Source organism: Chanodichthys erythropterus, chromosome 14 (genome assembly GCF_024489055.1).
Source record: "Chanodichthys erythropterus isolate Z2021 chromosome 14, ASM2448905v1, whole genome shotgun sequence".
In the NCBI taxonomy this organism is placed as follows: domain Eukaryota; kingdom Metazoa; phylum Chordata; class Actinopteri; order Cypriniformes; family Xenocyprididae; genus Chanodichthys; species Chanodichthys erythropterus.
Genome location: NC_090234.1, coordinates 36,697,379 through 36,724,569, shown reverse-complemented (window position 1 = coordinate 36,724,569; position 27,191 = coordinate 36,697,379). Strand labels below are relative to the sequence as shown.

General features: G+C 38.4%; 1 protein-coding gene across 1 annotated transcript; it reads right to left on the bottom strand.

Annotated features, from left to right (window-relative positions):
- Positions 1-1,963: 1,963 nt before the first annotated feature.
- wnt6b (wingless-type MMTV integration site family, member 6b) lies at positions 1,964-26,213 on the bottom strand. Its single transcript, XM_067409365.1, has 4 exons — positions 26,134-26,213; positions 18,991-19,211; positions 8,117-8,421; positions 1,964-2,425 (listed from the first exon to the last, which is right to left on the bottom strand). Exons 1-4 carry the CDS (start codon positions 26,211-26,213, stop codon positions 1,964-1,966), a joined length of 1,068 nt encoding a protein of 355 aa, XP_067265466.1.
- Positions 26,214-27,191: the final 978 nt, after the last annotated feature.

Here is a 27,191-nt window from a genome sequence, read left to right as displayed (position 1 = left end):
AGCGAAAGAGCGAGGTGGGAAGCATTGAGCCTTGACCCTGTGTGAAGTGAGCCAGTTAGAACAACATTTGTACGATTTGTTTAACGTCAATGAAAGGAAAGTGTGACATAAGCTTCATTATACTGTCTATATAAATATCTCAGGCTGAAATGGGATCATATCTCCCAGTCAAAACGTCATGAGAGAGTTACAGCATTCAACCAAATTATCACTGAGGAAAAATTGGAGACAAAGAGAGACTATTGACAAACCTTTGGAAATGGACTTATGCCAGGTCTTGTCCATCAGTTTGAATATGTTAGAGAACAGTAGTCTCTTTATTTGTACATTTTATACTAAGTGTAGTCTCACTTTGTCAATTAAATGCCTATTTCAATCATTTTTATATATAATTCTGGGATGAATTATTGCAAGATCACTTTATAAACAGTTGTTTTGAAGAGCAGTTGATAATCTTGAACATCTTTCCACCACATTTCTCAGATATGAGGTTGCATAATAGAGAGAAACTACAAATTTTGAAGAGTCTACAGATAGAGGTGAATTCAGAGTGACTGGGACACTTTTTGCCATTGAAAAGACTTGGAAAAAGTGTCCCAATTAGCCTGAATTCACCCTAAATAGAGCCGAATCTTATATTTTATTTTGTGACATTGCCATCAAATGTCAGTCTCTCAAATGTGTTATACTTATGCTCCTAATACAAATGCATGTGAAAGTTGTATTTCGCTATGGTCTGTGGCTCATAAGCACAAACTCCAGATGATACCTTGCGAAGGTATTTTCCAAAAATGCAATACATTCCAAACAAAGGACGGGGTGCTTGAGATTAACACTTGATGAAAGTCTCATGGCTGACCCCTTAAGTAGCTCTGCATTCTTTATGTCTGTTTCTTAACATTTCTGTTTTCTGATTTCATTAACTGTACAGACTGCAGAAATATTCAGTTTCAAACATAATGCATTTGGATGACACTTAATTTATTTAGCATGGTGCTGAAATGGTGTTTTGATGACCTACAGATATGAGGTCCATGGAAACCATGTAATTGTTAACCCTCCAGTGAGAGATCCATTGGAAATAAAACAATATGGTCATAAAACAATGACAATTTCTCATGCATTCCTGTGATCATTGTCATTAATTATCAGTTGCAATTGGTTTTGAGAACTATTGAGCAGTGTTAGCATACTGAAAGGCATTATATATGGTCAACAATACAAGAAATCTTAACAAACATCCAAAACTGAAACAAAACACTGAAAATGCATTTCACTAAGGAGCAAACCAATGAAAAATAGTGATCAGAATCAGTAAAAGTGCATTAAAAGCCCCACAGATTAAATATCTCACAAACATAAAGAGTTTTTACATGTTGCTTCTCTTGCATTTGCTTTGTACCTTTGAGTTTAAGAGTAAAATGACCTGTTACCCTTTCTGTTAAAAGTTCTCAAAGTGCTTTTGAAAGAAAATAACAGGGCATTAGTCACAAGAAGTAGTCATGATATTAAATGCTTATAAATAACAGTCTTTGTTTCATATCCAGAGATATGCCAAATATCCTTTCTTGATGTTCTGTCTCTTCAGAGCATGAACAGCCATTACACAGTGGCTGCGTTGCTGATGTGGATGTGCTTCCAGCCTGAACACATAAAATATATAGGGCTGATCTAACAGAAAAAGATGCACAAAAGCCTTCTCAATCTGCTGATAAGAATTTCAGAATGTCTTGACTTCACAGCTAAAGAACCCCTTGAGTCTTGAGTGGTCATTGAGACTAGCATCCTGGGTTTTCTGAGGGGTGAATCACAAGTCAGACACTCCTCTAGGCTTTTCCAAAGCCTCAGGGTTTGAAATGTGTATGCATGAATCTGGAATGTTCTAGATTCTTTTGTTCTGACACTGGCACCACATCCTTGTTTTGGAATCGCTCTGCTCAATCCCAACATCAAGGGTTCTCGGTTAGTGACACAAACTCAGTTCCTTCCTAACTGAGCACTTTTTACACTGGACTACGCAGCACCAGTGGAAACGGCAGAGACAGTTTTCCTCCAGGACCACTGTCTCGTCCCGGTGACCCCGCTCACAACAAAGAAGGTCACATCCGCTCACGTCCAACGCCGTGCTGTTGCACATTCGCCCGCGTGTGCCCAAGGAACCCGTCTTCCGATTGGGCAGGCAGAAGTCCGGTGACTCGGCCGAGTAGATGAGATCTTGCTTGTCCGGGGGTTTGATGTTCTGCCCCACTGGGATGAGAGTCTTACCGTCATTCCCACCCATCACTTTGGATGCCCCATTAAAGCGCTCGAGCAGGCGGTCGCCCACCTCGCGGAAGTGAGGCATTTTCTTCCAGCAGGTCCTCAGAGTGCAAGAGCCAGACAGCCCGTGACATTTACATTCAGTTCTCATATAATTCTTCACCGCCTGCAGTTCAAGACACAAAGATAGTTCAGTGAGATAAAAGGAGAAGCTATTTAGAAGGAATTTACCCTTGTCTCTCCCCTCCCTCTGTAGCCTCCAGCCACCCGAAAGCCAATCCGAGAGCTTGAAAACAGAGATTTGTACAGTTCTATACCTGTTTAAATTAACATCTGATAAATGCAGCATTAACATTTTTCTCGCTTTAATTCCAAACATGTCGTCGCAGGGCATTTTTAAAAAAAACAACACTTTGACGTACTTTAGAAGAGAATCACTATCTGCCAAACATGTCTATGCTCCCACCTTGCTCCTTAATGCCTATTTACCTGTGACTGACCCCATACTAATAGGACCTGAGGCTGTGAGGCATGACCCCTGGAAGATGAAGCACTACTGATACTAGTGAATAACTAATGTGAGGATTTGGCCACTGGCCGACTGATGATTGCTTAAAGGAAATCATAAATCAGACCTCTTTAGACTAATGAAAAATAATAAACTTTAAAAAAGTAAACTGAGAAAAGAGTAGTTGCATACATCTTAAGAGATTTTCAAAATGATCTAGCACACATACACCAGATATTTCCATTTTACAGTATTACAAAAGTAGTTACAATGTTGCATCACAGATTGCCACTAGAGGCATCAAATGTAATTGCAAAAATAATGATTGCTATCCAAAAGGGTTTTTAAAACACTACTGCTGCGCTGTATAAAAGGTGTAACAGAAACACTCACACTCAAAGTTCTTTCTGCACACTATACTATATGAAAAAATATAAAAGAAAATGTAAATACTACTGTTCAAAAGTTTGGGGTAATACCTTTTAATGTTTTTTGAAAGTCTCTTTCATAATACAGTAAAAACATCTTGGTTACGTATGTAACCGTCAATCCCTGAAGGAAATTGGGATCTGAAAGCCCTGTCACCTTCAAGTGTCAACTAAACGAGCCAATGCACATTTGCGTGCAATATTTTCATCTCGCACTCAGCCTGCAGTGCGTGATGCAGTGCACGTTCAGGTTTTCACTGAGGAGCCGAGTTGGTGACCCAGCGCTCAGCGGTGGTACAGCAACTGTGGCAACAGGACGTGACATCTCCATTCCCTCCTTCAGGGAATGAGGATTACATACGTAACCGACATGTTTGATGTCACGTCAGTGACTGACGAATTGGGATCCCTATGAAAGCACCACTATTGCTGCCCCTTCCCGCGCCCCTAGAAAGCCACCTGATCCCCTGCACCTACTGGGGTGGAAGATAGGACAGGGCTTATGCGGAGAGAGTCAATTACTGTTGTTCCACTTGACCCATATAGTAAGATTATGAGATAGCAATGGGTAAGCATGTCCTTCCTGCAAGGAGATATCATGTGGAGATTACACATATGGACTGGGCATTAAGGGCAGTACAACATATGGAATGTCTCTGAGGTGGCTCCGGCCTGGTTAGGAAGGAGACAACACCAGCAGGGATAGCAGATTCCCTCTGCCAAGGGAAAGACATGGGCTCACCGACAGGGGAACTGTACCATGGAAGAATACACATATGGGATCATGAAGAGCTGAATACGCAGCAAAATGATGCAGCAAGCGAGACACTGAGCGATCTCTCCAGTGTTTACTGGCTACTTGAGGCGAGGACACAGGAGGACACTAGCTCTACACGAAGGCTATAAATCCTAGCAAACATGTTGGGTGTCGCCCAGCCTGCAGCTCTCCATATATCTGTCAGTCGGACATCCCAAGATGAACAGCACTCCTGGTAGGGTGAGCTCTCAACCTGAGGGGGCACGGCATGCCTTGGGTTTGGTACACCAAGACAATGGCATCCACTATTCAGTGTGCCAACCTCTGCTTGGAGACACCCTTTCCCTTCTGCTGGCCTCCATAACAGATGAAGAGCTGCTCTGAGGTCCTCAAGCTCTGAGTTCAGTCCACAAATAGGCGCAAAGCAGAAAAGGGACAGAGCAAAGCTAGGGCTGGGTCTATCTCCTCCAGGGGCAGTGCTTGCAGGTTCACCACCTGATTCCTGAAAGGCGTGGTGGGAACCTTGGGCACATATCCAGGCCAGGGTTTTAGGACAATGTGAGAGTTAGCTGGCCTGAATTCTAGGCATGATTCGTTGACCGAAAATGCTTGCAGGTCCCCTACCTTGATGGAAGCCAGCACAGTCAGGAGCTCTGAGCCAGCACAGTCAAAAGGGGCTGTCTGCAATGCAGTAAGCACCATAGAAAGATCCCAAGGTAAGAGCGAGGGGGATTTAATCTCCTCATGCCCTCAGGAACCTGATGATCGGGTTGTGCTTTCTGAGACCATCTACTACAGGACCGTGATATGTGGCAATCGCGGCAACATACACTTTTAGGGTCGAGGAAAACAGCCTTTGCTCCAGCCCTTCCTGGAAGTAGGAAAGCACAGCTCTGACCGGGCATCTCCAGGGGTCTTTCTGGTGAGAAGAACACCATTCAATGAACAAGTTCCACTTAAAGGCGTAGGCATGCCTTGTAGAGGGTGCTTTCGCAAAAGAGATGGTGTCTACCACCGCCCGAGGTAGATCACCTTGGACCTACGCGTCCCATCTAGATACCACACCTGGAGGTTCCAGAGGTCTGAACATCAGTAAATGTGTTGTAAACGTGTTGTAATGTCTTTGGACACATTTGCATCGCAACAGCGTCCTCCACCGGGGGGATCGCCACATGCCCCTTGGCTGCCCCACTATCGAGGGTATTGAGGGGGAGGAGGTACAAGACCGGTTTCAAGCAGAGAAAGGTGCTGTCTATGATCTAGTAACCTCCTCATGTACTTCCGGAAAGAATGGCACTGGGGTGGGGGGCTGAGAACCAGCCCAGGCCACCCCGAGATACCATTCGTCCAGCCTTGAGGGTTCGGGACACTATGGAGGTCTCCACTCGGCGGCCCGGGAAAGCATAGCCATTAGCTCTGGGTCAGGCTCTACTCTCACTGAAGGGGGTAACACAGCCGAGTCTTCATCCTCAGAGGATCGTTCAATCTCAGCGTGTTTGATGCCCAGACACGTGAGGCAATGATCGTGATGGTCATCCAGCGCCAGGTAACGACCGCATCCAGAAACACATGGGTGGAATAACATCTTTAGAGAGACACAATGTCACACCCTTGTTTTGCTCTTTTAGGGAAATTTAAGCTCTCTTTAAGTGCTGAAGCACTCAGGGGAAATGGCCGCAGCACAGCTGGCAGGGAATAGTACAGCCTACAGTGTGCACAAAGCTCTTTCAGGCTGTATGGAAACAGCAGGAAAATGCTCTGTAAGATCACGACCATGAGTGTTGGCTGCGCCGTCACACCAACACTGGATTTGAAGAGTCTTCTTCCCAAAGAGCACTCGCAGACACTTGTATAACACTCTTGAAGTGACAGATAGAGCAGAACAGTTGAACCGCTCGGAAAAGTTGAATGCGTGTTGCACCCACTTCTGCATTTATACCCGCGCTGCGGGGCAGATCACAAGATGCAAATCTTGCACGCCATTGTGCATTGGCTCGTTTAGTTTACACTTGAAGGTGATAGGGCTCTCAGGTGAGATCGCAATTCGTCAGTCACTGACGTGACGTTGAATGTGACTGACTGAAAGGTAACAGTAATATTGTGGAATAGTATGACAATTTAAAAGAATTTGTGAAGCTTATATTTTAAAATTTAATTTATTCCTGTGATGACATTCTTTGAAAACAGTTGTGCTGCTTAATTTTATTTTATTTATTTATTTATTTAGTGTGAAACCATGATAATTTTTTTCCTCAGGATTCTTTAATGAATAGAAAGTACCAAAAAAAAAAAAAAAAACATTTCTTTGAAAAATAAATCTTTTGTAACATAAAAAATGTCTTACCTGTCAATTTTGATCAATTTAATGCATATTTGCTAAATATTAATTTCTTTTAAAAAATCTCATTGACCCCAAATATGTGAACAGTAGTGTAGTTGTGTCATTCAATTAAATATTTAATCATTATTAAGTTAAATATGTTTATGCATTTAATTGATTTGACTTGTTGACTTGTTTCATTACTGTATTATTTTTTATTATTACTGTTTTATATACTGTATTATTACATAACTGTTTCATTTTATTATGTGTGATTACTTGTGATTTACTATTGATGGCAACATTTAGAGCTGATTGGAAATAATTGGATTTGCAGCGCAAGCATCCATGTTCATACAACCACTCACTTACACACTATAGTCCCTAGTGGGACTCAACCAATGGAGAAAGACATTCTTTATGGAAAATTCATTTGTATAACATCTTTACAGATGCAGTGTTATGTCCATAAGCTATATAAGTTTATTATTGAATTACTACATGTATTCATTTTTGTGTTTGCATTTCCAATGTGTTTTGATGCTGTTCATGTTGTGTAAATGTAAATGAGATGAGAAAAGTACACAGCTGAATATCTACCTCTGTTCATTGTTACACTGCTCTGCAAATTAGTTTCACAAATTGAAGACCAAAATAATTACTTATTAAATAATTAATTAAAAATTATTTACTAAAATGCTTTATTGTTTTTCTACTTTGAAAGGAACTGGATGTGTTAACTCATAATAATAATTGTTTAATTTAGTGTACATAATAATTCTGTAATTTTGAAAGCTCTATTTAAAAAAAATGACACTCCTTTATATATTAAATTGATCTAGACAATAAGGAATGGAGAGAGTGGTGATTTTGGGAAACTAGTCTCAACTGTCTTCTTCAGCTTCTGCCAAGTATGTTTCCATAACATTTCCGAGCTCTTCCATGCTTGGGCTTTTGAAGTGCACCATCTGTTCATTTGAGCTTGACTATCTCTGAAGGGTTGTACAGGCAAAACAGCACACGACTGTGCTTGTATCATCTATGCATCGATGCAAAAAATCTATCTACAGTGATATCGTACCAAGAACATGAAAAAAAAACAACCAAAAAACATTATGCCAAACCTGCATGAGGGTGAGAGGTACTAACTGAGGCTGCTGTTAGCAAAACATGCAAGTAAATACTGTAAAAGCTACCTGGCTAGTCATCACAATTCCTAATTTTGTTTATTGTTGATGTGTATTAACAAGGATTGTGAACTAAGAACCATAAAATGAGTACAGAATAATGTAGAAAGTTATTGTATAAGTTTTCTGCAGTACTCATACAACACCGCCATAATAATGCTATGGCTTCTACATTGTGATACAGGCAATACAGTGTAATTCGAGATCTAAGAGTTACTGACTGGTTGTTTGTTTGATAATATGTAGTTAAAGGTGCACATTGTGTGTTTTGTCAGTATTACTGGTATCACTTAATTTTAAGCTGGCATAGTTACTACATGTACTTACTGTAGTAATATCAGTAAATTATGCATAATTAACCTAACCGTAACTCTATAGTATGTACATGTAATTAATTAATATTACTCAGTACTTATTTGAGTAAGTAAAATGTAACTATGTAACCTTAAAATACAGTGTAACTGTACTATTTTATAAAAAATGTTTACTTTATAAATGTCTTTAAGATATTTTTTATTATATAGGTAAGGCCAATTATTGGATTGCATTTATACCACCTATAAAATATTGTAAAAAGCAATTAATAATTCTGTGTAAAAACATTGCAAGAATTTATTTTTTCTTTTAAGATAAACAAGATTACATGAAATAACGTACCAGTCGTCCGGCCTCATTATTATGAAGGTCTATCAGTGTGCGGATGTCACTCTTGCCCTTCCTCCGTCTGGCATCCATGAACTGTTTGGACTTCTCGTAGCCGAACTCCACATCGTCCCCGCAGCCCCCCCACTCCCATTTGACCCCCTCGGTTGGGCCAATACTGGCTAAACGAGGGGGCGGCCCTCTGCTCCGTGTGGCCTCGCAGCCGCATTGCAGCAGCTCCCCCATGCTGCAGGCCTGAGTCACTGCATGTGTCACGCCCGCTGCTGTGATGGCATACACGAACGCTGTCTCTCGGATGTCTGTGCAGACACAAACACACACCCACAGACACACACACATCAAAGTTAGCTTCTGATTGTTGGCCAGGCTGACTTACATCGGACTCTGATAATTATGGCACTTTAGATATCCTAAAGCTGCATGGGCTATTTCTGTGACAAGGTAGTCTCATCCACAACGACAGCCCTGTAGCACAACAAGCCATATACAGTATGATAGAATAAGCTGCATTGTGGATCAGTACTTATGCTGTTAAATTAAAGATTATATTCCATGACGTTCCAATAGAACAAAAGAACTTGCTTTAAACAAACAACCCAAAATTGCGTGGAGAAAAAGAATGAAGAATTTTAAAATGCTTATTTCAAGGCCTGGAAAAGGCAATCATTATTAAATAATTTCAAAAACATATCAAATTTGCTTTTATAAAATGAATACTGCAAAGACAGTAAAGACATTTCTAATGTCACAAAAGATTTCTACACTAAAAGAAAAAAAGGAAATTGTGGTGGTAACTTTCTGCCATAACATTATTCTTTAAGTTTATGACATTTCCTTTAACCGTAAAATACTACACAATGCAATGAGTGATTCAAAATACAGGTAAAATGTGTAAAATCAATACGGAAAATTCCTTCATAATAACACAATATGGGCCCTGTTTTTCCTATTTTTCAGTGCATTTCAATTAAAAAAGTATGTTCTTTTGAACTTTCTATTCGCCAAAGATGAATAAATAAATATACATATATCACGGTTTCCACAAAAATTATGCAGCACAACTGTTTTCAACATTGATAATAATAAGAAATGTTTCTTGAGCACCAAATCATCATATTAGAATGATTTCTGAAGGATCATGTGACAATGAAGACTGGAGTAATAATGCTGAAAATTCAGCTTTGCCATCACAGGAATAAATTATATTCCACAATATTCCTGTTTTCACTAAATTTTAAATAAATTCAGCCTTGGCGAACATAACATTGAAAAAACTACCAGTAAAATTGATAAAGATTTGGAACCAAAAATTATTCAGACACTTTGACCTGACCATGTTTTCCTTAAGTGTTTTCTGACATACTTAAGATTTTTTTTTTTTTTTCTGAGACAGTTTAACTCTGAAATCTTGTCATATTTTATTACCATTTTTTGACTATAGTGAATAAACTGTAATAATGAATGAAATGTTCAAGGTGTCTGAATAACCTTTGGTTTGACTGTATATATATATATATATATATATATATATATATATATATATATATATATATATATATATATATATATATATAGACACACATATAATATATAAATAAACCTTTATGTTTGACAGCACTAATATATTTATTTCTATTTTCCACTTTAAGAGGAAAATTACATTATACACTTTCTGTTAATAAAAGTTGTTTTAAAAGAAAATGACAGGGCATAAGCCAATTCACAAAGTATCTTTTAAATGCTAACATTTAATAATGCTGATTGAAAACAAATTCTCTGCAATAACAGAAAAGACAGAACAGAACAAGAAAGGAATGGAGAGTTTGAAAAAGACAGATGTGTTTAACAACTTGTAGTAAGGGAGTTGAAAGAAATGACTTTTATCCTGTGTAAACGCTGGATGCAGTGAGTGTTCAGTCACTCTTCAGTCTTGTGCCAATTCTGTATCGCATGATTCAGTGAATGGGATTCATTAAAGCCAGTGGAAATGGAATCAGAGCTCATGAGTGCGCGCACACACACACACACACACACACACACACACACACACACACACACACACACACACATATTAATCCCAGCTGTCCATTCACACACCCACTGTCATCTTCATACTGTGAAGTAATGTGTGTGTGTTCCTGTTTTGATACATCTATGGGCATTCTGAATGCACCCCACCTGAAAACACCTGTAGCTTTCTGGCACACAAAACACCAACGAAATCTGTACAAACTGAGTGCTGGTCACTACATTACTAGCCAAAAATGCAGTGCTCTAAAAAGAAGCAGCCTCTCTGCGACATACATTGCATATCCTCAGATTCTCTGAATACTGATATATATTAGTCCCAACAGGATTTCGTAATTCTGCGATCCCAGAATTTAACACATAATCGAGCAAACTCTGTTATTGGCAGCAGCTTACATTTTTGTAATTTCCAGAATTGTAAAAAAAAAAAAAAAAAAAAAAAAACAATAACCTGAGAGGGGGGAAAGCAATATTAGCTCCAAAGTGAGGGAAACCCATTTTAGTGACAGAGAGTGTAATATTTAATATTTATTTACAAGTGATCTCTCTAAATCATTCATTCATGACCTACACTTGTTTATTGTCTTTCCAACCTGTTCACTTCCAAAAGGCACGAGAAAGAAGCAGCTGCATGTACAATCCATATATATATATATATGTATATACTTGATATATATGAATGTCATAACCCCTCGTAACATTGTTTGTTTGGGTTGTCGGCCCGCTGTGCATTACTAGAGAATGTTGTATTTAGTTTCGGTTCAGGATATTTCTGAATTATGTGAAAATACGTTATAATTTTGATTACATAATGCCTACAAATGAACAGACATCCGCATCGAAAATGAAAGATCCACATCGAAAGCAAAAATGCTTTGTCAGAGGATAAATGTATGTGATGTTTAAAGTCAAATGAAATAAATATTCACCCTATTTTCTAAATGCATGTTATAGATCTTATTCATATGTGCATACAGCATATGTTTCTTAATAATAACTAAATAATAACTGGACCTGTGACGCAGCACAGGTGTAACAGATTACAGCAGTGTTTACTACAGTGTATTTCAACATCTCACGTGCTGTAGGTCTATGCAACAACAAACATACAGCACAACCTATGTAGTATCCGATTCACAAATAAATGATTCTTATCATTCTTATCAAATGATTCTTATGAACTGTTTTTTTATGCATGATTCAAAAGACTTCAGAGGTTACTGGTTAGAATGAGTCTGATGAATCCATCAGACGAATCCTTCAGTGAATCCATGAAAATGCATCATTACTTCAATGAAGCCATTAGTCTGCTATTACTTCCTAAGCCACCAAGGAAGCAAAAATATATTCTCTGTTTATCTCAAAAAATATCTAGGTAATGCAATGAAATTGTTACAGTAAGTAAACCTAATCAATCATATGACAAGAAAAGTAAATAATGTTAACTAAACGAGAATGGAAGTTGTTTTTTAAAAACATATATGTACATGTAGAGCAAGATTTTGGATAAATGAGATCTCGCTGTGGGCAGAGCTATCTAACATGACACAACAGATAGAAAAACTAATGGACCAATGTCTTGTCACTCATCCACTGCTGGTTTCCATGATCTTTTCCAGTCATTCATGAATATCAGATATGTTTTTTTAGAAATAAGAATTCCATGACAGATCTTTTAAATGAGTAGATTTAAACATTATACTTATGGCTGTACAAATGTCTTTTATGACCCTCAATGGACAGACTCCTGTCATAATGCTGGCTTGTGGGAAAGTTTGAAACAACTAACTGAATAAATATTTTAGAGAAGGGCAGGTCTACACTGCTTATAATTATTATTATATTATTAAAATTACCATTACTTTCAAAAATTCCATGTATTTCCAGATTTTCCATGTTCATGCAACCCTGATATTACCTCAGAGGCTCAGCCTTTTTGAAAGTCAGACATATCATGATCAAACAATATTTTGTAAACACTGTATCATCTAACATTTATACTACTACAAAGACAAAATTCGCCCCTCTGGATCCACATCTAATCGAATATATTCATAAGAAAGGGGTTGTCATGACAGACAGAGGGTAAAAAGTCTCTTGATTTCACCTCCCTCTCTTATTTTTTCCTCCAAGACACAAATTCCAAACAAATTTTGTGCAGCTGTCTATGCCCAGGCCTGCCTAGGAAAGAGAGAGAGAACTTAATGCCAGAAGGGGCTTCTGTGAGAATTAGCAAATATTTTTTTAATACTCAATCTTTGAGTCAATGAAGCATGGGGCTGCAGGATGAAAAGAGATGCAGAGAAGGCAGGTCCCCTCCAGCGGCTCCACCAGTGCTGACGGGCGGGAATCATTTTGATTGATTTATTTTGCCACCATGTGCTGCCTGCATGCAGCGAGGGCTGAGAAAATCTCTAATGCTGTGCAGATCTTGTTGCATACCTGGGATTCATTTTTATCAACTGAAGGCAACCGAAGCTACGCACACGCACATGCTGATAGATAATATGAGTAATTAGTAGGCTTTTCTCAAGGTCCACATTAAAGGGTTAGTTTACCCAAAAATGAAAATTCTGTCATTAATTACTCACCTTCATGTCATTCCACACCTGTAAGACCTTTGTTCATCTTCAGAACACAAATTAAGACATTTCTGATGAAATTTCTGATCTCCCTATACACAGCAACGTCATGAGAAATTTCAAGGCCCAGAAAGGTACTAAAGACAATATTAAAATAGTCCAAGTGACTACGGTGGTTCAAACTTAATGTTGTAAAGCGACAAGAATGGACTCTTTTAAAGGTGCTCTATGTAAGAATGACAACTAGAGGTTGAAATAGGTACTGCAGTCCAAATTCAAAATATTGTTTGCCCCGCCCCCTCCTCCTCACGCTCTCGCAGGTTGCCAGTTTGAAGACATGCAACAGGAGCGAGCTCAATTGACATTGGAAGGCGAGGAGACTTACACACTGTAAGATAATTAGTTGATTTATTGATTTATGAGTTGATATCGTGTTTTAATATGCTCCTGTTCATAGAGATTTTTAGATGGATGCTGAGGCTTTTTAGGTTGGGTAGAATCTGCGATCTCTGACCCAGTTTGTTCACTGGCTTCCATGGCTGCAGTTCTCTGCATGTGTTTTCCACCAACTGGCAACCCGGTGTGGCGAAATACTATTGGGTAAATTGGCAAGGTGCGGTCTTACACAGACCAAAACAAAAACAGACGGAACGCAAATTTCAAAGTAAAATAACTGGCTGTAGCAATGGTTTTCAGAGAAATGAGTATGTGAACTCAGCATGTTTAATACAGTGGGTACGGAAAGTATTCAGACCCCCTTAAATTTTTCACTCTTTGTTATATTGCAGCCATTTTTTAAAATCATTTAAGTTAATTTTTTTTCCTCATTAATGTACACACAGCACCCCATATTGACAGAAAAAAATTTGAGTCCAGCTGTGTTTGATTATACTGATTGGACTTGATTAGGAAAGCCACACACCTGTCTATATAAGACCTTACAGCTCACAGTGCATGTCAGAGCAAATGAGAATCATGAGGTCAAAGGAACTGCCTGAAGAGCTCAGAGACAGAATTGTGGCAAGGCACAGATCTGGCCAAGGTTACCAAAAAATTTCTGCTGCACTTAAGATTCCTAAGAGCACAGTGGCCTCCATAATCCTTAAATGGAAGATGTTTGGGACGATCAGAACCCTTCCTAGAGCTGGTCGTCCGGCCAAACTGAGCTATCGGGGGAGAAGAGCCTTGGTGAGAGAGGTAAAGAAGAACCCAAAGATCACTGTGGCTGAGCTCCAGAGATGCAGTCGGGAGATGGGAGAAAGTTGCCAAGATGGTGAGAAATAAGATTCTCTGGTCTGATGAGACCAAGATAGAACTTTTTGGCCTTAATTCTAAGCGGTATGTGTGGAGAAAACCAGGCACTGCTCATCACCTGTCCAATACAGTCCCAACAGTGAAGCATGGTGGTGGCAGCATCATGCTGTGGGGGTGTTTTTCAGCTGCAGGGACAGGACGACTGGCTGCAATCGAGGGAAAGATGAATGTGGCCAAGTACAGGGATATCCTGGACGAAAACCTTCTCCAGAGTGCTCAGGACCTCAGACTGGGCCAAAGGTTTACCTTCCAACAAGACAATGACCCTAAGCACACAGCTAAATAAAGGAGTGGCTTCACAACAACTCCGTCAGTGTTCTTGAATGGCCCAGCCAGAGCCCTGACTTAAACTCAATTGAGCATCTCTGGAGAGACCTAAAAATGGCTGTCCACCAACATTTACCATCCAACCTGACAGAACTGGATAGGATCTGCAAGGAGGAATGGCAGAGGATCCCCAAATCCAGGTGTGAAAAACTTGTTGCATCTTTCCCAAAAAGACTCATGGCTGTATTAGATCAAAAGGGTGCTTCTACTAAATACTGAGCAAAGGGTCTGAATACTTAGGACCATTTCAGTTTTTCTTTTTTAATAAATCTGCAAAAATGTCAACAATTCTGTGTTTTTCTGTCAATATGGGGTGCTGTGTGTACATTAATGAGGAAAAAAACGGCTTTAGCAAAAATGGCTTTTGAGTGACAAAGACAAAGTGTGAAAAATTTAAGGGGGTCTGAATACTTTCCGTACCAACTGTAAATATCTGCAAACATACTATGGTATTTTTATGCTTTAGTACAGTCAAAAACTTACATATACCTTTAATGATGTCTTTACTATCTTTCTGGGCCTTGAAATTTGTTATGATGTTGCTGTGTACAGGGAGATCAGGAAAGCTCTCGGATTTCATCAAAAAATATCTTAATTTGTGGTCTGAAAATGAACGAAGGTCTTACGTGTTTGGAACGACACGAGGGTGAGTAATTAATGACAGAAATTTCATTAATGGGTGAACTAACCGTTTAAGCGTAACCTACTATATACCTTTCAAGCAGATTCAGGGTCTGAAAATTCGCTTTCACACTAACAAACTGAAGTAACTTCTGAAGTCAAATGGACTGTCTCAACCCTCAAATATGTCCAATACAGTTACTCTTGAGTGCACAAGGGATCCATTACAACAGGACTGGCTGTCCCTTTAAATGATAACACATATTCATGCAGTCCCTCATGCTGAGTACACCGGCCTCTGACCTGTTCCAGCAGTGGAGCTGGAAATAAAGCGAATGCCAAGCTACAGTGTGTGTTTTGTGCTTAGGTTTGTTGAATACATTAAGGGTTTGAAATGAGATTATATAGAAAAAAGATAGAGTTTATAGTCTTAATGCTTGCAAAAATGGTTTGCCTTCAGGCTTGGAGATGCACTGTAGCATTGTTATCTGATATAAGCTTACCTTTTTATCTTTCTCTCTGCCACTTTCTCCCTCTTTCTCTCTCCCTGCCCTTTTCTTGAATGCACACATGCTTCCGAGTTCAAATGTGAGTTCACAATCACTACTATCAGAATACTGAAGATACCAAACACATCTGCTGAACAAATGGCTGATGCACGGATGTTATTGCTGATGGTAAAATTTGAGAGAAACTCTGGCTCCTATTACAGAATACCAGGGGGATCATGCACCTTCTGTATGTAACTTCTATCTCACAAGATAAGATTAAAGAAAAAACAAAGATATTCATTCAGACTCAGATTCATATATATATATATATATATATATATATATATATATATATATATATATCAATATGAAATAAATGTTTTTCTCCAAAACACGTTGGCCACAATCATTGGCACCCCTAGAATTTTTCATGAGTAATATATCTCTGAAGTATATTCATCTCTGAGAACAAAATGAAGCTTCTGCCATGGTCTTCCCAGTCCCCTGACCTGAACCCTAAAGAAAATGAGTGGAGTGAACAGAAGAGAAGAAGCACCAACATGGAGCTGGGAATCTGAAGGATCTGGAGAGATTCTGCACGAAGGAATGGTCTCTGATCTCTTGTCAGGTGTTCTCCAAACTCACCAGGCATTATAGAAGATTACTCAGAGCTATTATCTTGGCGAAAGGAGGTTGCAAAAACTATTGAATAAAAGGGTGCCAATAATTGTGGTCAACGTGTTTTGGATATAAACATTTATTTCATAATGTGACTTTCCCCCCACTTTCAATTCTTTTCCTTCAATGATAGGTTAGATTGTTGCTAATTTTATGAATTAAAGATCAAAACAAAACAAAATGTCTATTTCAAATAAATGCTGTTCTTCTGAACATTCTATTCATCAAAGAATGCTGAAATAAAATGTATCACAGTTTCCATAATAATATTAAGCAGCACTATTGTTTTTTACATCACCGAATCAGCATATTAGGATGGTTTCTGAAGGATCATGTGACACTGAAGACTAAAATAATGGGTGCTGAAAATTCAGGTTTGCCATCGTAGGAATAAATTTCATTTTGAAACAGATTAAACTAGAAAATGGTTATTGCTTTGTTTTTACTGTATTTTAAAAAAAAACATCTTACCATCTACAAACTTTTGAATGGTAGAGTATATTGAATGCTTCAAACAAAATCATATAAATAAAATATATTTAAAAAAATAAAAAACACTGTCTGTCTCTCTCTCTTTCTATATATATATATATACAGTCAAACCAAAAATTATTCAGACATTTTTTATATATTTTTACTAGTGGGTGCAGGACACTATAGTTCATTTATGTAAGTTAGGATAGCAAAATAAAGTAAACTGTGACATATTATACCCAAAAATTCTTCATACAGTGGACTACCAGTAAAATGTATATATTTAATTTAATTTGGAACCAAAACTTATTCAGACAATTTGACCTGACCATGTTTTGCTTAAGTGTTTTCTGACATAAATAAGATTATTTTCTTCTGAAACAGTTTAACTCTGAGATCTTGTCATATTTTATTACCATTTTTTTAAACTATAGTGAATAAACTGTAATAATGAATGAAATGTTCAAGGTGTCTGAATAAATTTCAGTTTGACTGTATATATAATTTCATTTAAATTTCAGACCCCATGGATCCCATCTGTGCCATAAATGAAAATATAATTTGAACTCACAAGTGTGTTACCATTCTGAGACCTGAACTTCAGGAAAAATGTCAGTAACCTCTGTACATCAGACAATACACGATACCATACACTCATTGACACAGACAAGAAACAAGAGGTCTTGACAGCAAAAATAATGACGCGCATTCCTGAGGTGACAGGGCACATTATGCACACACAGTGTCCTCATCATTTCTGGGGTTTCTAATTGGAACCGCATATTGTCTCTGAGCGATTTTAACGACTTCATTACAACCTCAGAGACAACATGTAAGAGCAGCCGACAGCATTTCCAGCAAATTCTGGCATTAGAAGGCCGCTCCCTTGGGCCAAGAAAACAAGCTCTGGTTTACATGTTTGAATAGGGGAAGAAAATAGCCCCCAGTTATTTAGCAATGGAAGAAATATGTGAGACACTTTGTACAACCCTATCACACGGTGCAGGAAGTAAACCTGCTTTAGCAGAGCTCTCAGCTCTGACACGTGGTCATTAGAGCAGAGTCTCACGGTAATTGTGGTAAATGCATGAAAACAGAAGAGCACTTAAGCTTCACCTATAGACACAGAGGAATTTATGATTAATTTCCATTTTGTGAGGCAGTCTCCAGTGCTCAGTCTAAGATGGGCTCATGCAGACAGAGGAATCATGTTGCAATCCGTGTGTGAACACGTCCACACTGGAGGCCAAATCGTGAACTCTCCGCTCCAGACCTGGATATGACAAGCCTGCATCACTGGGATATGGGTATGTCTAACGAGAAGACTCAAGTGAAATTAGGCAAAATATTTACTGTCCATCTTAATCTCATACCCTGCTCGCTCAGGACAGAGTATGTTGAGCCAAAATAGTGCCCTCTATTGGTGACAACTAATGAAACTGTTTAAAAAAGAATAGCTGCAACATGCAGCATCTAAAATTCACACTGACACAACCTTTAAATGATTTGCTCATGCATACTCATCGAAAGCTGAGATGATTGCAAAAACTTGTGAAGATGATTGCACAAGATGATTGCAAGATGAAAAGATGATTGCAAAAACTGTATTCTATAAGGTGAATGTGATTTCACCAAGTGCAACATGTTCCTGGATTAGCATCTTTGTAGATCCTGAAACAACATTCCAATCAACCAATCAGATTGGAAGGAAGGTTCTAAGAATGTGTTGATTTTTGGGACAATTTACATATTTAAGCCAAGTTCTCGTAAACTGTGGCCTGAACTACCAGATGCATTTGCCTATTATGTATCAAACCACCTCTTGATCAATTTCTCCAATGCATCTTGAAAAGCATGTACATTCGCCACTTGGGTCGTTCATCAGATCTTTAAACGAAAATGTTTACAAAATATTAGATAATGACAGACATTTTAGCATGAACACCACTGTTGTGGGGTAAAATAATGGCCAACTGCTGAACGAGATTTCAAACGCGAGAAGGAAGGAGCTGAACCCTGAGAGGACGGCCTAATAATTGTAGAGGTTACGTTAGTTTATTACTCTTCAAAGGGCTGAAAAATGTGGCAGATCAATGATCATGCAATTTGGGGATCATTTTTAGAGAGCAATTTAACACAGAAGAAAGGCACTGAGGTAACCCGGACACAACAGCTGTCCTTGTTCTCTTATGAACTTGGATCAAACATGCTGAAAATAGGGCACAGGTCTCGGGGCCAGAGTTCATGCCCTCAAGAGAGACATCGCTGACACATAATCGAGAAAAAGATTGACTAATTTAGATGGAGAACCTGGGAGAGTGGATTCTTTCGCTGCGTCAGGACAAATACTCACCTTGCTGGAGGATTTTGCCAAAGTACTTGTTCTGGCTGGTACAGTTCCAGCGGCGAAAGCGGAACTGGTATTGGCATTCCCGCACGCCCAGCTTGGCGCCCTTGGCTACTTCGTTGACGATCTCCGGCTGTGTCTGGCAGAGCTCGGCCTGCTTGCCCGCCAGACGTTTGGTCTTCCTGCAGATGCTGTTCGGGTCCATGACCAAGGGACTCCCCACTGCCCTGAAACCAACAAAGCTTCATCAGATGACTCATCTGAACTACATAAGGTTTCACAAGATAAAGTGCGGTTATCTTCTCAAACCGCACGGCACACAAACCACTTTAAATGATGTAAAGCATTATAAATTTAATGTTCTGTTGCTTTACTGCAAGGTTCACGTTAAGGTCTGAGCAGATCCTCATTCATTTAGGCTCTTCGTGGTTTTATACACACTCATTGTTCCTTGCAGATGACAAAGAAAATAAACAGAAAAAAGACAACTACTAGAGTCAGACACACTATAATGTCAGCGGTAATCGTATTACCCCTTTGAACATAAACAGATAACATTTAAAGCAAAAAAGCTGCATCTTAATTGCTGGGTTTTATCAAAAGTGACGACAGACGTGTGTTTACACTTGAATCAATTGTTTATTTCAACTGCTAATGGGAGAAGAGGCCTAAGGTCCAAAGCGTGGAGCGGGCTGCCAGAGCTTCCCGTGACAGTCGCTATGACGTAATGTGAGAACGGCGCAATCCTCCGGTTCTTTCTTTTTAATAACTCTCTCCGTATTGGAGTGAAGTTCAGCGTCTGTGATCCGTGCAGTTGAAGTCGGTTTTTATCATTACGTTGCCGTCTGGGGGAGCAGAGCTCTCTGCGAATACCTCATTGCTTTTCATTCACCCCTGTCAAGGCTAATCTTTCAGACTAATAACATTCATCTGCCGTGCGAGTTTGTTTTAAAAAGTCAAACCAACGCTCTTGCCAGTCGCCTTCCATGGCGGTCTGATAAGAAATATGAGAGGGGAGATAACAGGCGTTACAAGTGATGCATCCCATCTTGATAGGCCTAATATTTCATTTACATATGACCACTCAACAGAAGTCTTTGGACATGGAGCAGCGCGAGTGTGTTTTGCCGTGATGTATGCTTACATGTGATGAAGGGCACAATGGATTAATTTCACTGCACATTAGAAAATGTTATATAGCCAAATTAAGCACATTTATTTTAATTTTAATTTATTTTATTAAATTAAATTTATTAAAAATATTTTTTTTTTCCCAATAACAAAATAATTAATTAGCTATTTTTTCCCTTAGTATATTAGTAAGAGGTCATTGTGTCATTCTTAGCATCTCATTCAACATGAGCCAATGTTTCTCAAATTTCAAATGCTCATATTTGTTTTAGTGGTTTAATGCGAGGAATATTGTGACCACATGAAGTCCAGGTTAAAACAATAACAACAAAACAATAATCTTTTGATGGTCAGTTTTAAAAGTAAAATTATTAGACAGTTTGTAGTCTTTCTTTTGAATCACTCATGTCTCTCCGATCAGTTTGCTTTTACAGTTTGATTTAAACCATGTATTATGTTGCTGTTCCTAATAAATTCACAGGCCAATTGGCACATACTACTTTACTACTCTTCGATGTCAATTTTTACTTGTATTCGGCGCATGAAGAGAATTTTGGACACCGCCTATAGAAAAATTTGCAGGAGATGATGGATTTTAGTTAACACTTTAGTAAACACTATCACTATGCATTATGCATAACACTTCTGTAAAGCCATAATATGTGTGTGTGTATATATATATATTTATATATTAAGAGTAATGCAATGTTTTATATCAATGCATGATCATAGTGGCCCATGTATCCATAATTAAAGGGTTAGTTCACCCAAAAGTGAAATTTCTGTCATTAATTACTCATCATGTCGTTTCACAAATGTAAGACCTTCGTTCATCTTCAGAACACAAATTAAGATATTTTTGATCAAATTTGATGTGTCAGTGAGGTCTCCATTGAAAGTAAGATAAATAATTAGCACGTTCAAACGCCCACAAAAACATATTTAAAATAGCTTATGTGACTACAATGGTTCAACCTTAATGTTATGAAGCGACGAGAATACTTTTTGTGTGCCAAAAAAAAAAAAAAAAAGATTTTATTCAACAATATCTAGTGTTGAGCGATTTCAAAACACTGTTTCATGAAGCTCCGAAGCTTTACGAATCTTTTGTTTCAAATCAGTGGTTCAGAGCGTGTATCAAACTGCCAAAGTCACACGAACCATTGAAATTTCAAAACATTTCGAAACACTTATGACGTAATGAAGCCTCGTTTACTGAAATCACATGACTTTGATACACGCTCTGAACCACTCGAAACAAAAGATTCGTAAAGCTTTGAAGCTTCATGAGGCAGTGTTTTGAAATCGCCCATCACTAGATATTGTTGAATCAAGTCATTATTTTGGGTTTTTTTTGGTGCACAAAAAGTATTCTTGTTGCTTCATAACATTAAGGTTGAACCACTGTAGTCACATGAACTGTTTTAAATATGTCTTTAATACTTTTCTGGGCATTTTAAAGTGTTAATAATCTTGCTGTCAATGCAGGCCTCACTGAGCCATCATCAGATTTCATCAAAAATATCTTAATTTGTGTTCTGAAGACGAACGAAGGTCTTACGAGTGTGGGACGACATCAGGGTGAGTAATAAATGACAGAATTTTCATTTTTGGGTGAACTAACCCTTTAAGACTACGTTTTAACTATATATTGAAGGCACATTTGATTATATTTATTTTATTATTTTGAAGACCGTATAACAATGTCTCCCTTTAAAAACTTTCCAAGTTTGATTTCAATTCAATTTAAGACAGTCTAGCAGCCCATCAGGAAAAGTCTTAGTGCTCCCTACAGCCAATTCATCAAGTGTTCCTATAGTGCTTAACAAACTGGCATTAACCAATGCCTCGATTATCTCTCACAGATCTCGATCTGCACATGCAGATACTATGTTCTCCTCTGCGGCCTCTGATTATCTACAAACCTGTGAGTTTCTCAGTGCCAGGATCACTGCTCAAATAATGGAACCACATTTTACAGCAGGAGGTGTAGACTCGTAAAAGAGCAGACAGTGTTGGAGCGACTCTCTCTTTCCAAGTCTTGTTTCACTGTCAGAAGGGGCGAGGTAAAGCAATGGCTTTTAAAGGAAAGCTTGAATATCACAAAAGCGGCCCTGGGATGCATATGTGGTCACATTATGGCTTGGGTGATATAGAGATGAAGATATTTGTCTGTGTCTGATGAACCATCCCTTCCCTGGCTCTAATCGAAACCAGCCACGACCACGGCCAAAGACATAACAATAGACAAAGGAACATGCCTGCAGAAAGAGTCAATCTGGACATGCCGATCACTTCAGCCGTTTCTCATACAGTGATTCACATTCGGATTTTAATAGGGGATGTTGATCCGAGGTCAGCACATAAGGCTGGTATCTAAGCAGAGGTGGACCACACGCCCTTGATGATTAACCATCATCCTCACAGCTTTATTCAAAGCCATTCGTTCCTCATTCTCCGTTATCTGGTGAAACTCCTGGATGTGATAAGCAGGAGATGGGGCCTAATCATAACATGGAAAAGGATGTACCCAACTTGTGCAATCAGGAATATACAAAAAAAAAAAAAAAAAAAAAAGCCACACCGTGATGTATGAGAGAGATAATACTGAAGGGGAACGGAGGGGGGGAAACTGTGATTAAGAGAAGTTATCCAAATAATCAGTGCGAACATACACATGTACATTTATCTTTTCATAGACCCGTCATCCTCTGCGCCTGCTGAGACCTCAGGTTACATTATGAATTGCGTGGTTACAGATAAGTCTCTTCTTTTTTCACTTTGTGAAAGAGCGAAATTCATCCCTACTTAATCCCTCAAGTATGCTGGATATGAAGTCAGTCACGACAGGGCTGGAACTGCACAGAGTGGCTTGGGTTCACTTCTGTGGTGCGTGGCGCAGAGCCATGGCACAATCTTGTCTTGGAGTACGCCATTAAATCATGCTAGTGGAACCATGGTGCTGCGCGACTCCATCACCACGACGCTGTCCGTCACACGCAGATGGGACAGACCCGAAAAACGGGAGAGCGGCAGACGCATGCTCGGAGGTGAAACAATGTAAGTGCGGCCAAACGGGCCAAGCAGCTGTCATCCAATCGTTATCTGATCCATCTCTCAAGGCCGCTTGATTGGATATCTCTCCATTCTCCAAATGAGATTCGCTTCTCCCAGACTGAACATCTTAGAGTAGACTGTGCAATCTGGGACACACTCACATACATTGGTTAGGTCCAATAGGAGACTTGTGAGTGGATAAAAAAATGGCATTTCTGTCATTATTTACTCACCCTCATGTCTTTCCAATCTTTTATGACTTTCTTTCTTCTGTGAAACACAAAAGAAGATATTTTGAAAAAAAAAAAAAAAAATGTCCATACAATGAAAGTCAGTGAGGTTCAGTGTTGTTGTTTATTGTATGGACAAAAACAGTTGAAAGTCAGGTTTGGAACAACATGAGGGTGAGCGAAAATGACAGAATTGTCATTTTTGGGTAAACTATAAATTTAACACAGAGATTCTTAAATTATATAAATCAAGTTATATTAAAATATTGTTACTTAATTAAAATGCTAAAATACACATAAAATCAAGGTGTAAACTCATTATAATTTTAAAGTTTTATTATATTTTATTATTATTATTATTATCTATTATTTTATGGCAGAACATATAGTTCTTTAAAATTCTGCAATCCCAAAAACAATTATGGTTAATTAATCTAATATATTGACTAGTGCTGTCAAATCGATTAATCGTGATTAATCGCATCTAACATAAAAGTTTGTTTACATAATATATATGTGTGTTTATATATAATATTTATATGTATTAAATATGTGTGTGTCTGTGTGTACACTGTAAAAAATAATTTTTGGTTTAACTTAAAAAAGTAAGTTACCAGGTTGCCTTAAAATTTTGAGTTCATTGAAATGAAAAATTTGAGTTAATACAATGAAAGCGATTGGTATAATCAACAGAAACTCAAAATATTATGTTATCTGAACCACATTAATTATTGAAGCTGATGAAGCTGATTTGACAAAAGAAAAAAAATTATGTATAAATATACGTATAAATATATGTACACAAATTCTTTCACAAAAAAATGTTAAATATTATGACTGGTTTTGTGGGTCACATATACACACACACACACACACATATATATATATATATATATATATATATATATATATATATATATATATATATATATATATATATATATATATATATATGTGACCCACAAAACCAGTCATAATATTTAAAATTTTTTTGCATCCTCGGATTCCAGATTTTCAAATAGTTGTATCTCGGCTAAATATCCTAACAACATGTATAAATATAACTTATATATGTTATGCATTATAACAGTTATATGTTATAACTTTTATGTTATGCGATTAATCCAAAATTAATTTGACAGCCATAATATTGACATATATATGTTTCATTATTACAGCAGAACAGACTGGAGGAAATATTATATGAGGGGCCTTTGAATTTTGTGTTGGACAATGGGAGCCTTCAAGTCAAAAAGGCTGAGATTGAACCCTGCTTTAACAAAATAAAGACAGTGTGAAGGAACAGATTGGGTTGAGATCACACATAGGCATTTATATGCAAAAATGTTGACTAAGAGTGGACTCACACACAGACATAAATGCAGGAGTGTATGGCGCGTGCACAGGCACACCTGTCCGACAGACTCCTGGCGGGCTGCCAGCACATGACCCCGAAGACTCCAGAGGAGGTGAGGCTTCCCATCGCTTCCTCAAGCACTCAGCTCTCAGCCCTTCAGATCAGAGCACAATCAGAGTCCTGAGAGCCAGTTTATCTGCCTCCGTTTCATCTCCTCTCAGTCTCAGCATGTGAATGGCACGCTGTCTGTCAGAGACCCTCGGCACAGCCCAGCACCAGACGAGAGCTTTGTGATGGCATGCGTCGTGCCCCAAAGAAAGCATCATTGTCTCTGCAAACGTTTTTAGACATCCAGGTGTATGAAGGAGAGTTTGTGTGTGCGTAAGACGTGTGAGGAGAGCTTTAGGTGCAGCTGACTTTGTATGAGGTGGAAATTTTAAAGTTCAAATTTAAACAACACCCTTGTTAAAGGTAATATGTCACTTTGGATTGTCTCTGTTTATCAAACATTCTCCCTCTTGTCAAACTCATGCATTTCAGCGTTAAGGGACGGAGTAGTTTATGATGACACCCACAGCCCGGAGGTCCAGCTAAAATTCCAACTCTGACCTGATGTGTCTATCTTTGAAACAGAGTACAACTTAACCCTTAGTAAACCCACGATGATGACAACAACTTTTATTATAGTACATTTCTCTGTACAGATTTTAAACGCATTAACCTTTTTAGTGACCTCCTTATCCACCTGTTTTTTTATTCACTTTACAAAAGTGCAATCTCTCAAATGTTTTTGTTTTTTTATCATCTGTGCAATTATTTACTGTGAATAATTTTGTATTTCAAAAGTGAACAGTTTTCAGAGTATGCAGTAAATAAGGCACCAAATCATAGACAATATTGCGTACAGAAACTCATTGTATGCCTGTAATCAGCAAAACTGCACCACAAGCACTTTTAACAATAAAGGTGAAACAGAAACAGAATGTTTTGCTGCCTAATGTCACAAAAGAACCTTTACAAGTTCCACAAATGGCTTTTTATTCTTTAGTTCTTTATAAAACAATCTATATTGTGCTGCATGTTTTACAGACAAAAACCAACACACTGATCTCAAGACTCTAAACATTTTAACCTCCAGAGAACCCACTCAGGAATACAACAAGATGTTTCATGATAAGAAGAGGGCTTTTTGTTGAACCAGATAACCATTTGTTGTTAAGGGATGTTTCTTTAAAGAATAATTATGCGATAACGTCTAAACTCATCTCTAAACTATAACGTTGAAGTTTCCCTAATCACACTGATCGAACTTTAAACATGGAGCTCACTGGAATTTCTAGAGGCGATTGAGCGCGCGCCTGAGATATTACTTACCACCAGAGCCCGATAATGTTGACTGGACAAAGCAGGATAAAGAAGAGGGCAAGCTGTGTTCTGGAAAGTGGAATCGTCATGGTCAGATGCCTTTCGAAGGATAAAAGTGTACGTCTGATGCTGAAGAACTAGTCCAGAGATGAAAAAGGCTTGTCCTGTGCGAAAGTTTGATAATTTCTGAGAAGATTCAGCACCCCTGAATAACACACTTCCAAGAAGCACATCATCGGGTGAGGACGATCGCAAAATCCGCTTGGAAAGTCGTCAGCATCATCATTCTTACTTCTTGGAGATCTTCATCCATCAAAACCAGATAAACTGAGGAAAAATTCCAGGCAGAAGAGCACTTAGATTAAGTTCATGGAATGTAGTCAAACCTCTCGAACTACTAAAATGCCAGAACTTTTAAAAAGCGTTTCCGTTTGGAATGTAAAATATTCAGTTTTTCTTTTGAAGAGCAAAACTGTTGATCTGAGTGCCATGTGCTGAACCTGTGTGCGCGCGCCCTTCTGCGAGTGCGCCAGATCTCATCCTGATCCAAACAGGTAGACGTCTAGGCATTTCGTGCTCCCCTCGTCACACTTTTTTTTTTCCTGCCTTCAGCTGGGGACCTTTTTCCTCGTGGTGTAAGAAATTCAGAGTTCATCACCCACTCAGTGACGTCGCCCGGGGCTTGAGTCAGGAACCTTGTCATACAGGAAAAAAACGGTTCTGATCTACAGTTTGTTGACGATCAGGTAGTAGCTACACTACCCATTATGACCGTCCATTGTTTATTTTTTGACAACTTTATAGCATTATTATAGATTAGATTTAAAATCTGTGGAAGCAATGACATAATGAGAAGATAAATAATGTTGTCGTGAAATAAGCTCTTTTTTTTTTTTTTTTTTTAAAAACAGAATGTAATAAAAATGTAATTTGGTATACATGCTTCATTTAATAGATATAAATAACTGCCTCTGATAAGAAGTCATGTTTGGTTCAGTTATACAGTCCAGACAGGGTGAGCAATGGTGACACACTTTATTCCAGTATTACATTACTGTGAATGAACA